Source organism: Lates calcarifer, linkage group LG13, assembly GCF_001640805.2.
Source record: "Lates calcarifer isolate ASB-BC8 linkage group LG13, TLL_Latcal_v3, whole genome shotgun sequence".
Lineage (NCBI taxonomy): Eukaryota > Metazoa > Chordata > Actinopteri > Centropomidae > Lates > Lates calcarifer.
In genome coordinates, this window is record NC_066845.1 from 2,391,006 (window position 1) to 2,405,900 (window position 14,895).

The following is a 14,895-nucleotide window of genomic DNA, read 5'->3' on the forward strand; positions in this document are numbered from 1 at the left end:
GTATAGTCTCGGTTTTGTAAACTTGCATATTTGGATGTACAAACTTCCTCCTACACAATGTTCTTGGAACTGAGAGCCACTAGAAACCAGAGTCAAGTTTCCTGTATGCGTAATTATACTTGGTTAGTAAAGCTGATTCTGACAGCACGACCAGCATGATGAGGGTGTCTGCAGATGCTGAAATGTCTTAAAAAGCTTTGAATTTAGTTCCCTTAAACAGAAAACTTTAGATCTTAAAAAGTCTTAATAAGCCTTAAGTCTCTTTATTTACACAAGTGTTGAATGTGTTTTTTTTTTCCTTTTGTATCTGATTGCATGCCTTTGGGTGACAGTACATACACATCCTTTTATTTGGAACACTGTCAGGCCTGTAGCAAACACTGTCACTACTGCTAGCTACAGTAGCTAGGAAATGCATCAACTCATAATAAGTGCTAATCTTGTTGTCCATATGAATATGAAAAGGGTATTACATTACAGTGTGTATCTGCAGGTCTTTAAATGTCTTCAATTTAATTTGGAGAATACTGCAGAAATCCCTGATGATGCAAATAGAATAAACAGGGAGCAATAATTGACACTAACACAGCATCTATATTGGTTATTCAGATTAATTTCAGGCTCACAGTAAAACCTCTGCCCCCTTTGCTAACACACATTTGTTAAATGTGTGTCAACACACAACTCCTGACAGCTTAGGTTACAAACTGTACATCTCTTCTACCTCCTCATCTTCTACCTCCTCATCTGTCATTGACCCAGAAGTAAAGACACTAAAGACACACTAAAGGGATAATTTTTTGTGGTTTACTTCAGTTCTTCAATTTCCAGGCTCCTTACTGTACATGTTGTTGGATTTTTCTCGTCAGCAACCACCAAAAGTGATATTTTACAACTATTAGTGGGCTTAATATTTTGGAAACTTAACTCTTTTTGTACTATATTTGGCTCAAAGGAGTTTTAAATATCCTCCCTAATTGTGGCTGTGACAAAACTTTATCCTTGAACTGAGAAACTGTTGATGTCCTTCACTTAAATGTGAAAAGTTGGTGACGAGTAGTGTTGAAGATCACTGTGAAAATGTCCCCCGTATGGCAGATTCAGTAACACTGAGCTCTTCATTCTGCAAGAATCAAGTATAAGTTTCATGTATCATCATTTTAACATTGACATTCTTGTCTTAAGTCTGGACAAACAGTAGCATTTATATTATCTTTAGTGTTTCAAAGTGGCTCTTACTGGAGAAACAAACCATCTGCTGAAAAGTTTGGCGGCTGTTTTCGTGTCCTCACGGTTGCTCAGTTGATTTGCTTTGACTTTCAGGCATTTCTTGATACCATTTCCATTCATTTGTAGTATATAAGGGTTTCTGGGACTTGGATTTTGGACATCTGGGTTGCTGTAAAATGATGTAGAAGTCTTATTACAGACAGAATCATACATTAATTTCTAACGGGATGATGGATTAAAGTAATTTAGATTATATTAATACTACCAATCGAATTTCCAGTATACTTGCATTGTATTGGCAGACATTCCTTGTTTTGCTCTGTTCACATCTCCCTTACTTGGCTCTGTGTAGTCTTCCTCTCCTTCCTCCCCTGCATGGTCTGCTGTAGGCGTAGGTAAGTGAAGAGGCACTGTTTATGCACAAGTCTGGGTCCAAAACGGATACCACCTTATCAAATAACTGGAGATAAAAAAAAATGAGGTCATGTAAATATGTTTTAACAAAGGATAAACATATTCAGGCTTCATTCACTCATCTGTCTACTCTCATCTTTTAATACAGGCCTCATCGTTCTGTCAGATGGCACTAGCTTGACTGCTGTCATCTCCACTTACCTCTGGGGTCATGTGATCCTTATAGTGCGGGTACATAGCTAAAGGATGCCGTTTGAGTTTCTCCTCCACGGCAGCCACATATTCTCTGCGCATCTGCTTTTGGATCATCTGCTTTGAGAAGCAAAGCATGCTCTTTAGGGATGCTCTTCTTTTTAGGCTTTTGAGTGGAGCTGTGGTTTGGAGTGCTGTGGAAAATAACCGGCGAGACGCCGCACTGGGCCCCACATAAGACTGACGAGCAGTCATCAAGGTTCACATTTACAAAATGCCAACAACTGCTGACCGAGGAAATCTTGTTTGTTGAGGCTTTAAGATACTTGGTCTGCAGCCTCTCCTTGTACCTGAGGATTTACAAAAAATAAGAGCTTTACTAGTCTTATAAAGCACTTGTGGAAACAATATGGATACCATACAGGTAAAGGATAATGATAAACAAGGACTGCAGTGACACTGTATTCTATATAAATATAGCCTCACCCTAGGAATACTATACCAGCCTATAGCAGACGGTGTAATAAACGTCAGTGTGGTTGCTGCTGAGCACCACAGCTGCAGTCTCTCTTACAATAATGTGTTTCCATCAGTCTCAAAGCCTCCTCCACAATACATAGAGTTTAACATAAAATACAAATGTAATGTAAAACCTGAAAACAGAGGAACTAAAAACAGTTATTTCTTCAATGTGTGCATGAACTGACACACTAATGGAAAAAACTGGTGACTTAATGTCTTAGAAAAATAATTTTAAACAATGAAATTTTGCAAACATTTTTCAAATATTTTGCAGCTGGTGTTCAGGTATATCTGGTTGCAAAAAAGACTGTGTCTCCCCCCTCTACAACTCAAAAGATTTTAAAATGTTGAAGTGGAAAAATGACAGTTATTTCAGTTTCAGTTTTAGTGAGACCAGACCTTTAGTGTACTTAAAAAAAATGCTTAAAAAAAAAATTGAACAGGAAATGCATCTTGGTTTTAACCACACGCACATTGCTCTCTGAGTTATCTTTTTCTATCTGCTTTTATGTTTTGCCAATTGGGCACTCGGCTCATACTTGGTAAAGATCAGGCACTGCGTCATGTCTCTGCTGAAGAGGAGATGATAAGACGATTCATAGTCACTATTGAGGCCTGATAAGAATTCAGGCAACTGTGATGTGCTGTCTCTTCTCTTGTGTCTCGTTTAATAATTGGATCTGTACTGTGTTGGCATCGCTAGTTGGATAGCGCTGTGGCATGATGCTCTCTGTGTTTTTGGACTTTATGATCCTTTAAAGACATTTTCCTACGTGAACACCACCATCCACCTTTCTAACTTGTACAGTTTTGGTAAGAGAAGCCAACTGTAGTTCATACTAATATTTGCAGTTTGAAGTGAGGTCAAATGTCAGTTTCTCCCTAAGAGAAACTTAAGTCGACTTGTTTCAACCAGATTCAGTTTCAATCTACAATAGAAAGCTGTGCTTTCTGCTATTAGTTTAACTTTATATGCTTCACAGGAGCAATATTAGTTGTAGATCCACTGTATTGGCCACAAACCATTTCTAAGTTTTGTTAAGTTGTTTTTAAAATCTGTTGGACCTGCTGCTGGTTCAGTGTTTTTTGGACAAACCCTGCGGACTTTATCGTAAACTTCTGGTGAGATCAAAAGACTTGGGGGAATTTGGCAGCTGTTGGGGGAAAAGTGAAAGAATCTTTTTGAGGTTTCACAGACTAAACCATCAATCCAAATTATAATCACCAGATTAAGCACTTATTTATATAAATGACAGCATTTGGTTCTGTTAAAAATTTCCTATTAGAATAACATATTTATTTTTGTTTTGTTGTATTGTTTGAGGAGTTCAAAAGGCAAACAATGTACTTCTGTTATTCTAGTCTTTCTTGCTCAGCAACAGACGGGACAAAGGAGCATTTGGCTCTCATCTCTGAGGTATTTAAATCTTTAGCCAAACTAGAGAAGGTCCAGTTTCATCCCCTCTTCTCAACACGTCAGCCTGCTGCCTGTTGACAAGGCCATACACATACTGTTGGTCTAAATGAAGCAGTTCAAGAACCATTTTAAATAGCAGTCATGCCTACAATGATATACGGTAACATGTCTCTCTTGACTATTTCCTGCCTCCCCCCTTTCCTCCTTCCCCTCCTCTGAATTAACCCCTCATATTTCTCAATCTCTCTGGGTAGCTGTACAAGCTGAAAATAATAATCCATTACATTTTCATTTATACATACTGTAAACGCTCGAGTGAAAAACATCAGGATATCTGTCAGATAAATGTGGTGGAGTAAACAACACTACTCGAAATTAAGTTGTTTTTTTTTGTTTGTTTGTTTTTTTTACTTTGTAGTGTTTCTAGTTTTAGTTAATTTAAATACGTCTGGTCTAGACTCATAACAAATAAGCAAAGACATAGAAACCAGCTCTTAATCATTTCTTTGGTCAGGATAAAGACACAGACGGCTGTTAATAATAAACTCAAAGACAGACGCTCCATGTAACTTACCAGGGGAAAGTGGGCCGCGTGTTTTTTGCCTCCATGGTTCCTTATCAGTCTGATTTATGAATTTGGTCAGTTTTGTAAAAAGTTACAAAAAACAAACTGTCCCTCTTTCGATTCAAAAATCCGCCTCCCGACACGGCCCCGCGTAGTTTGTTGCTTGGTAACCATGGCAACAGCGTCGGAATAACGGATGACCGCTACTTTGTGAGAAATGAGGGGACGTTAAACGGGCGTTTCACATTAAATTGAGCGCAAAACTAAATCTTTACAATAACGGTGGTGAAAAGTAAATAGGCCTACATACATTTACATACATTTTACTCAAGTACTGTACTTGAGTACTGTACCTAGTAAAATTTGGAGGCACATGTACTTTACTCGGGTATTTCCGTTTTCTGCTAGCCTTCTACTCTGTCACATTCCAGAGGGATATACTGTAGCCTACCTTTTACTTCACTACATTTATTTAACAACTGCTTGCAGTTTTTAATATTTTTGGATACATTAATGATCCAAATGAAATAATGAAACAACAACAAAACTAATAAATAGATAAAACCATTAAAAAAAAACAAATAAAACATGAAATACAGTTGTTGAGGCAACGGTGACTATCCTATTTTAATTTACCAGCTGTCCCATTTTACCTGATCATGTCATTAGAGTAAGATAGGGGTTTACTGGTAATGTACCTTTAACCAAAAATAGATGTTTCGTTTTACATTAATGTTATATCTTGCATATAGTGCTGGATATGCGTGGACTTTGTATGAAGTATATTACACCCATACTCAACAAACTGTGTTAAGTGTTCATATCTGATTACCTATAGCTCCAGTTATAGAGTGTTTAACTATGGTTACAGCTGTTGTGTTGTTTGAGTGACAGATATTATGATATACAAGAGCACTGACCCATAATACTAGGAACTGTTAGCTCTTTTTCTTATAAGTGTACAAGCCAGTAGCACTAACTGGCTATAAAATAAAGGCATAAAATATCCCCCAAAATAATCTAATAATAATAATTAAAATAATAAAAAATAAGGATGAGTAAAGGTGGGTAGAAATCCCAGTGTGGAGGTTATAGTGCAAGTATTTGAGCACTAGAGGGCTCTCCTTGTTAGATAATTTGTCATATCACTTTATGCCATCCTGAACCACCTACTTAATCTAATAATTAGATGTTTTTGAAATTATCTGTGTCTGCTTTTGCAGCTGAATTTCCTACTGTGCACTGTTTAGCAGAACTAGTGTTTACTTCTGACTTAATCAGAAGTTCCCGAAGTTTACAGTTATAATTCAATTTAAATTCACAGTTTAATTCATGACAACCTCTGTGACATAGAAAAGTGATTCTTGTTGACTGGCTTTAATCACATGTCGTTCCCTTTGGAGCTTGATGAATTAGCTAATTACCCTGAGTTCAGGTCCCCGAACTCTCCTAGCTGTTCAAACAACAGGGAAAACACTGCTGGGACAGAGAGACTACTGTTTCCCCTCTTTCAACACTGGTGATCCCTATTTATAGCAACAAACTAACTTAGTAAACAGTTTCAATGCAGTCAGTGAACTGTCTAATGCGCTGTTTGAGTTTGTTTGACAGCAACACAGCCGCAGCTTGAATGCAGCCATAAAGCAGTGACATTTGAATACACATTTGAGATTTGCAACCATCATAGACACCTTCAGTTCAGTCTATGCTCAGTGTTAAATTTTGCATAATTAGCCTTTGACAAGAACCTGTTGTTGATGGAGTAGTTAACCCTCTTTTTTTTTTTTTTTTTGGCTTTTTGCTTTGTATGCATTTGTTTTCGTCTTCATTTGGGACCTTTTAAACTGTCCTCTGTAAGTCTGACTCATCATTATGTCTTTTTTAATATAAACCCTCTAGGACCTCTAACTGTGAAAACAAAAATATTGTTAAAATATTGTTACAGAGCAGCTGAAGGTTGTTAAAAATATTGCTTCTCTATTTATCCACACAAATACAGTAGAAAAATATAAGAGATAAAACTAATGCAGTCTATTTAAATTTAAAGTTACCTCTGCGTTTTTATCTATGCCATTGTAAATCACTGAAAATATTAATAATGCAGACATACTACAGTATAGATTAGATATTGTGTGAAAGCCCCACACCAGCATTTTCTATAGTTTTTCTCAACTTGTCATTACACAATATATACAAATAAAGTTATGTCACTATAAATTAAACATGTATGAAGTAGTAGCACCTGTTGAATTTCTATTAAAGAAAGTGTTGAAAGCAAATATATTTTCCAATATCTTATAATAAGAGCCATGTTTTTATGCTTTGGAAGATAAAACCATCAGCTGATGGAAAGGGCAGATGACTGTATGGTTTTAATTCTTCATTTTTTGTGGTCATGGTCACAAAGCAACAATTAAAACACAGCATTTAAAAGAACTGTTGTGAAGTTTCGATGCTGCCAACCACAGCCTCCAGTAAGATCTATGCTGGAGCTTATGTAGACTGAATGGATTTGTTCATCACTCCGATCGTCCACACCCTTTTCCTCTCGCCTATAGATTCCTCGTGCTGTCACAGGACCGCTCTGAGGCAACGACACGATGCGGAAGCAGCAACATAGATCTATGAGTGGATAATGTAGCCATGACCATGTTACGTCAGTGTGGCGCCATTTCTCTGAGGAATTTCCAACTTTAGATTGCAGATGGAGTGTCACTCATGTGACTCTGTTCCTCCCAACAAAGCATTTTAACAGCTTTCTCCCACATACCTCAGTCAGACTGGATGACATACAGTGACCCGCAAAGGCCAAGTGTCAGCTTGGTCGTTTCCTTCTCCTTTCTGATCTGCTGATAACCTGAATTTGCTGTTTTTCAACCTTCAGCATGCGTCTAAACTAGCACCCATATTGAGATTTACTGTATCTGTTGACATTTGAACCTTTCAGTTTGTGTCTGGCCAGTTTGGTCATGTTGTTGCCATTTTACTGCCCTGTTGTCATGGGAAGATATGTAACTGTAATTCAAATTTTAAGTCACATTAAAAGCACCACCTGCCCTTCTGAGGAAAGGGGAAATTCTGCCATCCCTATACGCCAAGAAAAGTGTTTTATCCCTGCCCGAATAAGCTCAAACATGTGGTGGTCAAGCCCTAAACAAGACCATCTTTTAGCTCCTGAAGAGTTTACATTTTTAGATGCAGCTTTTTAATTGAGCCTTTGTTCTCACAAGAAGCTCTAGATTAGCTGATAAAGACTTATTTTTTGCTGTGGTCTCATCGCTGCTTGATTGCAGTGAGGAAACGCCTGCAACTTTGTGTACTCTGAGTTTTACCTACCACACCTTTCTTTCCTCTTCAGGATTTCCTTCTCATGCATCCTGACATATAAATATTGAAATACGACACCTGTATAAATGGTCATTGTCTACAAACAGCTCTCTAAATGGTTGCACGAAGATGGCCTGACTCGGGAAGGCTCAGCCCCTTTGGAAAAAAAAAAAAAAAAATCTGAGAGTAAATATTAGGATGTGGGAAACCGTATCTGCTCTGCAGTTGATACATGCAAACCTCAAGGCATTGTGTGTTCTGATATGCCTGATGTGATCAGTGTAAAGTAGTGAATTGATAAAATTTGAAAACAAATCCCAATTTGATCCATAAACAAATCCAAACTTACACTGATTGCAATAATTTAGATGATCATTTGATGAGCATTTTATTTGTATTTATCTCATCCAGGATAACAGTAAAGGAAAACCACTTTTGATTATTTGTTTGATGACGTGCGTTGTTGTATTTGTTTGTTTATTCCACACGCACACAATAAAATAAAACAAAGCAACAGGACAGCATTAATTTTCCTCCAGAGACTTTCTACTTCTCATCAACAGGATAAGTACAATTGAGGGAAACTGGTGTTATACACAGGAAGTGTTTTTGTTTATGGTAAAATCAGAGGATTTGGCAGCACGCTGGCTTTCCAGTGAAAAAGGTATTTACTGCCATTTTTAACAGTCTTTTACAGCCTCTAGGGTGTTGGGCAACTGCAGAAAACAATACAACAGAGTCCATCCAACACGCTATGGCATACAGGTGTGGCATGATAGGTTTCCTCTCTTGTTGAGAGTCCTAAGGTCCAGGTCCGGTCAACTTTTGGTGACCTTTATTCACAACAAACATCACAATCCCTGCATTTTAATACAGTAAATACAAAACTCATACAAAACAAATACTCATCTTCCTCAAGTCTTTGATAAAAACAAGGGAAATGTGACATCAGGCAATTTAGTTCAGAAATAGTCAAAATTTTAAAACCACTTACCCAGGCCTTCTTTGTTCATTTCCTGTAGAGTTATTCTTTTAATTTGACAATTTTCTGTGTTTGTATGACTTGCACCTCTGGCTATGTATATCAACTCCTTATTTTAACTAACAGAGACCAAGAAGACTTCTTTAAATTGCTTATTTTGTCACAGCAGCAGTTTAGAACCCAAAGATATTTAGTTTGCAATGAGTTAAAAACAGAAAAGCTGCAAATTCTCAGATTTGAGAGCCTGAAGTTAGAAAATGTTTGCAATTTTTTCTTTATAATAACTTCAATAATTAATCAATCATGAAATTTGTTGGCTGTTAATTCTCTGTCAGTCCAATGATTGATTATTCAGCTATTAGTTTCAGCACTAAACTGTAGCCAAATAATATCATACGTGTTTTTCATCCGATCATCATCTTTTCATTCAATCATTTCTTATTTTCTTAATCATTTTAGTACCACTAAATAACTTAATGTATTCTGTCTGTCGCTGTTTACTGTGATGAGTAGGTCTTAGAACGTCACTTTTCCCCTCACAGCTTAATGACTGAAGCAATTGCCAAACTGTGTGCTGGCCTTGTCAGGCTATGCCTAATGCACAATGCATACATTATTGCATAACTCTCCTCTCAAGCCTGGGGACAGCAGGGCGAGGTGAGGTCACTGTGAAAAATTTCAATCTCAATCAGTACTTGACATCTTCAAAATATGTTGTTATGGCGATCATCAAGATTATTTTCTTGTGCTGTAATGTGGTGTGACAGCGGTGCCTCCTTGAATTCTTAAATTAACACTTTGTTGCTCCTGTGCGGGAACAATGAGTCGCTGTCTCCTGTTACAAAACACATTAGTTGAATGGTGGGAAATGAACCACACCTAGATGGACAAAGGAATTCTATGGTCAGTCCATCACTTAAGCAAGGTTGAGTAAATAAACTACAAAGTCTGACCATGAGAAAACATATACAATACATACAGTGACAAAGAAACACTTTGATTATCCTTTGGTGTAGAGAATGCAATGTTTAAGTTACAGTATAGGTGAAGTATAGGACATTGGATCCAACCTCTGAGCTTTGTTTCTTAGGACTCCTTTTGATTTCTCTTAATACTCAACTGTTCTTTTGTCTGCTGCAGCCCATAATGGAAGTAAAATTACCAACAATGTAGAATACACCAATACAAGTCAAAGTCCTGTGCAAGTTTCCATCCAACTGTAGTGCAAACTTTGAGCATAATTCTAGAAAACTAGCAAAAAAAAAAAAGCTAATTAATGTGCAATTCAATCCACTACCTTTATGCAAATAGTATGGGCAAATGGAGATGAGCAGTTGGTGGCACTAATTCTCCAGTCAGTGCCATTAAACCATTGCAGAGGAACAAGGTTAAGTTACTAAAGAAGTGCCAGTCAAACCTCAAACGAACAAAAGCAAGGTGGGAAGCATGATGGAAATACAGCATGTCTGTTTGTTAAATGTATCTTTATGAGGAACATTACAACTTCCTCATCCTTCCTCTTAGGTCAAGTTTTTAGATCTAAAAATTAACTTCTAATTTTAGCTGTCTGCTTAAGTAAAGTTCCTGTGTAAATGTATTTAGCTAGCAGATGGCAGTAGGGTTAAAGTATAGGACACTGGACCCAGTCTTGCAGTTTTCCTTCTCACCACATATTCTGCATTTCTCACATTACCTAACATTTCTTTTGTCTGCCACAACACAGCGAGTTCTTTTGGTCACTGCGATCCTCTCCAAGGAGAGCGAGGAATGAATTAACCCAGAAATAAATTCACTATAGTGTGCTCCTCCCATAGTACTTAATGGCTCAGTTTACATTAATCACCCCCAGTGAAAAGGTCTACCACTCCTCACAAGTCTCCACTCCCTCAGCTATGCCTGTATATCAGTCTCAGACCCCACAAAGACTGTCTCAGCCTTGAAAATACCATGACTTAATGTCCAGTACCAGGCTCCACCATCATGTGGTCCTGTGGGGTAGAGGACATCGCTTACCATGTCAAAGCACTGTTTACAGAAAGCAGTAATGTTGTTTCTGTTGTGCTGATATAAGGAGGGAGCTGCAGATAGGGAGGACACATGATGGAATGCAACTGGTTGATGATGTGGTCGGCTCTCACTTGTTTTTTTCATCTCAGAGATAGTAGATTGTTGCTGAAAATTAAAAAATACTGCTTCCCGAAAATTTTATGTTTATGAAAAGCTGCCTTGATTTCTGCGTGATTACCATGCAGTCGTGAGATTGATTGCCTAGTTTAAACACTAGGTTGGAAAGCTTTTTGTAACAACACTGGTATAATTTTCACAACCAGAAAAAACAGAAGTTATAACTGCAACATTTAAAGCTGACATCGATCATGGTGCAATACCTTTATATTCAGAAAGTCTCCTTTTAAGAACTAGGAGCAAGGATCATTTTGGATTTTACCAAAAAATCTTAACTCTAGGTTTCCTTACCAGCTTGTTTGGTTTCTGTCCCAGCCAAAGACTGTGAGATCTGATTATAATACAGAAAAATCTGATAAGTGGACCTAGAGGGAAGATTTTTCTGGCAAAGTAGTGTGTTCAAGGTCAAGATTAAACTTTCAAGAATGATATAATTTAGGAGTTTAAACCCCATGGCTGTGCAAGGTTGTCGACCCATGGCCAAGGTTAGTATTTGGCTTAAATTTAAAGTGGCAATGGTTAGGCTCCCCCCTTGTGTTTCCAAGTATCATTAATGTTGGTGCCGCTGTCGCAAAAAGAAGGATACAGTAAGTTTGACCACTGCTTATTTTTGAATGGTCACTGCTAGCAAATGTGTTATTTGTTTAGATTATCAAACAAACAATGAATCATCTTTTGTTTGTTTCTGGCTCCTAGCGGTAGCGATAGCAACATGGCTACCACTATCAACCTGGCTATTGTCCAAAGCAACAACCAACCATAAATGCAGCCAAAATTGCTTTGTAAAAGCGAGGCTTGCTATGATTGTGACATTATTCTATAGCCATTACACTGTGCAGTCAGAATTTACTTTATAATGATAAGTTCATTGATATTTTTCCCATGCTAGCAGCGTGGGCTAAGGATGGCAGTGTCAGTGGGTTGGTCCATCACTCTGGTCCAGACTGAAATTTCTCAACACCTGTTGGATAGATTGCTGTAAAATTTTGTACATACGTTCATGATGCCCAGAGGAGGAATCCCTACGACTCTTGTGATCTCCTGACTTTTCCTCTAGCACCACCATGAGGTTGGCATTTGTGGTTTTGAGTGCAGTATCTCAGCTAAGGTTTGATGCCATGGAATTTGGTGCAAACATTCATTCCCCTTCAGGGAGAATTGTGATAACCCTGGTGATCCCCCAGCATCATTATCAGGTAATATGTCAAGTTTCTTCAACACGCTAATTATAAGATGTGAGTATGCTAAGATGGTGAACATGGTAAACATTATACCAGCTATACATCAGCATGTCAGCATTATCACTGTGAGCATGCTGATGTTAGCATTCAGCTCAAAGCATTGCTGTGCCTTAGTACAACATGGCTGTAGACTCATAGTCTTCTGACACACCTTTATTTTTGTGGCCTTGTTGATACACAGAGATATAACCTTAGATAGTCTTGAGAGCAAGGGTGTGATAGTATTGTGTGATAGTATTGTTTGTACAGTGCTGCAGATGAATGTGACAAATTGTAATTTGAAGGACTGTCCGAAAAGACATGATTCATTGTTTGCAAACTGTGTGTGTTATCTGATATCTTATTGAGCAGGTAAAAGGTGTTTACATTCCGCCTCTGCAGTTCACAGTGAATCCACCCATCAAACCTCAAACAGGATTTACTGTTAATTCATGACCATGTCAGCAGTGAAAAAAACTCCACTTTGTGTTAACTGGATAACAACTTTCTGTTCACCAAGTCAAAAAGGAACTGGAGCTAGTCAGATACTGACTCTCAGTTGAACTCATTTTATAATTATTGGGTGTGTGAGGATGGTGACCTTGCTTGAATTACTCCTAAACACAATGTGAAGTAAAGCCCACACGAGTTAGCTCATAACCCATTTTGTACTTTTATCACGGATGACTCCAAAAAGCTGACTTTGCAGAATGTGTGAAACATTCAGAGAATACTTTTCTTTTCCAAACTCTTGAATGGGCATTTGTGTCCAAACAAATGTGCTTGCTGTTGAACCACATTTGCACTTTAGCCATGTCTTCAAAGTGCAAACCAAAAGCTTATTGGTGCAGTTTTTTTGGTGGGGGGACAAAATGTGTCGGAACACAATGAATGATTTGTGGGGACAACAGACACTAGTTTTAAGAACTTGCCCAAAATAATTTACCCTCTGGGTGGATAATAATCTCCTTGTTGTGCTATGTATGAATGCTTGCCTTATTCTCAACGTGAACCCCTTTTTTGAAGCTATACTTTGAGATATTCATATTAAAAAACAATCCCTAGTCAGCTTTGTATAGGCCTTCAAAGCTGGGTGTCTTCAGCTTCCAGTCCAACAACAAAAAGAAGAAACAGAAAAAAAATCAGTGTCGCTCTGCTGACCAAACATAAAAAGAGACCATTACAAAGGTTGAACTGTTTTACCCCTTTTCACCCCCACCCCCACCCACCCCCAAGCCCCAACCCTTTCTTTTGGCAGAAACAATGTTGCTGCATTACTTGACTGTTATCCTTCCCCCCTGATGATTTTCTTTAGCATTTTTCACTTCTCTTGTTTGAACAGATGCCGCCCCCCTCCTGCAGCCCCCATCCTCTGGGATTGATATAAGGCTTAGTACAATGAGGTAACACTCAATTACATTAATGTTAAGAGTCCAGCCCAGCCAGTTCCTTCCACTAAGCAACATCAAACGACATGATGTATATCACTTCCAGACGAAAAATAGTAATCTTTTGTCCTACTTTATTTATGAATGGATTATGAAAGAGGCAGCTGAATGACCGTGCTCACCTTTCAGTCTGTCCATTGCTGCTCATTCACCATTTTATAGCAGGATGAATCCTAGTTTATTGGCCACCAACCAAACCTCAAATAAACCCCAGTCAATGAGAAACAGATCACTCATGAGATAGGATAGCTTTCCTGAGAGTGATTCAGGTTCGCTGGAGAGAAGAGCTGCGACCAGTCAGATGAATTTGTGAATGATTTGTTGAGCTGGGGAGTGGGGACAGATTTAGCCACCCTTCTCATCTCATTAAGTAACCTAGTATCTGAACTGGCATCGTGTCCACTAGAATTCTGGGTAAAAAGCATGCTCTGGAGATAAGCAGCTGGTGTTGTCTGTAAATAAGGACGGTGGTGGCTGAAAATTCCCGGTGTCCTGTTTCAGCCTTACACCAGTTAGATGCTTTGAGTGCCACAGAATCCAATAGTCATCAAGAAGTCCTAGAGAAATGTGACCTTTGACCTTTTCCGACTTAAAAACTTGATCGACCAATTTCTGGTAACACATTCATGAGCCTGATGTTGTGAAAAGCTGATGGCATTTAGAGGTGTAAAACATCTACAACTTGCATTAGCGGCATTAGATCAGCAACGGGTTGACATTCAGTTCAGTTTTCCACTGGTCATCTGGGCCTGTGCTTCAAAGTGGCTTCAAAAGCTACGAACCTGCAAATCTGCAACATCAGATTTCGATGCTACCACATTTCCGATTTCCCATTTAAAGAAATCTAAATTGCATTTCATACTTTTCCATCACCATTGTGAACTGTACTAGAGTTCCTGCTGCTGCTAGGACCAAATCATAGTGAAAAATGAACTTACTGCTTTGCACAAAAATCAATATTCACTGGACCAAAGCTCTGAGAAAACTATCCAACCAGCAGGCAAGCGCTGCATAGCACAGATCTGTGTTTGCTGTGCTGAAACAAATGGCATTTTTTCAAGTACAGCTGCAAAGTTAATGACATTGCTGTTTTTCTCTCTGCATGTCACACTGAGAATTCACACCATACCACTGAAATAATATATATTACAACATGTGTTTGCCAATAAGGAACCTTTTTCATATTGTGAGACTATGGGGTCTTTGGGTGCGGACATGTAAAAGGCCCCTCATCCCTCCTACATGTCCATGTTGCTGCAACACCCTGTTTATAGAACAGCGTTAGTTTAGCACACAAACATACAGTCATATGCAACTTCTGGCACCACTGGTCAAATTATATTTTGTTGCTGATTTCTGAAGTAAAAAGAAGTAAATGCAACCTCTCCAGCAGT

At 38.3% G+C, this 14,895-nt stretch overlaps 1 protein-coding gene across 1 annotated transcript; it reads right to left on the minus strand.

Moving 5' to 3' along the window:
• Positions 1–990: 990 nt before the first annotated feature.
• Positions 991–4,873, minus strand: zgc:158260 (uncharacterized protein LOC571389 homolog). Its single transcript, XM_018667144.2, has 5 exons — positions 4,350–4,873; positions 1,846–2,186; positions 1,569–1,690; positions 1,240–1,399; positions 991–1,123 (listed from the first exon to the last, which is right to left on the minus strand). Exons 2-5 carry the CDS (start codon positions 2,089–2,091, stop codon positions 1,070–1,072), a joined length of 582 nt encoding a protein of 193 aa, XP_018522660.1. The 5' UTR covers positions 2,092–2,186; positions 4,350–4,873; the 3' UTR covers positions 991–1,069.
• Between the last annotated feature and the right edge of the window lie 10,022 nt (positions 4,874–14,895).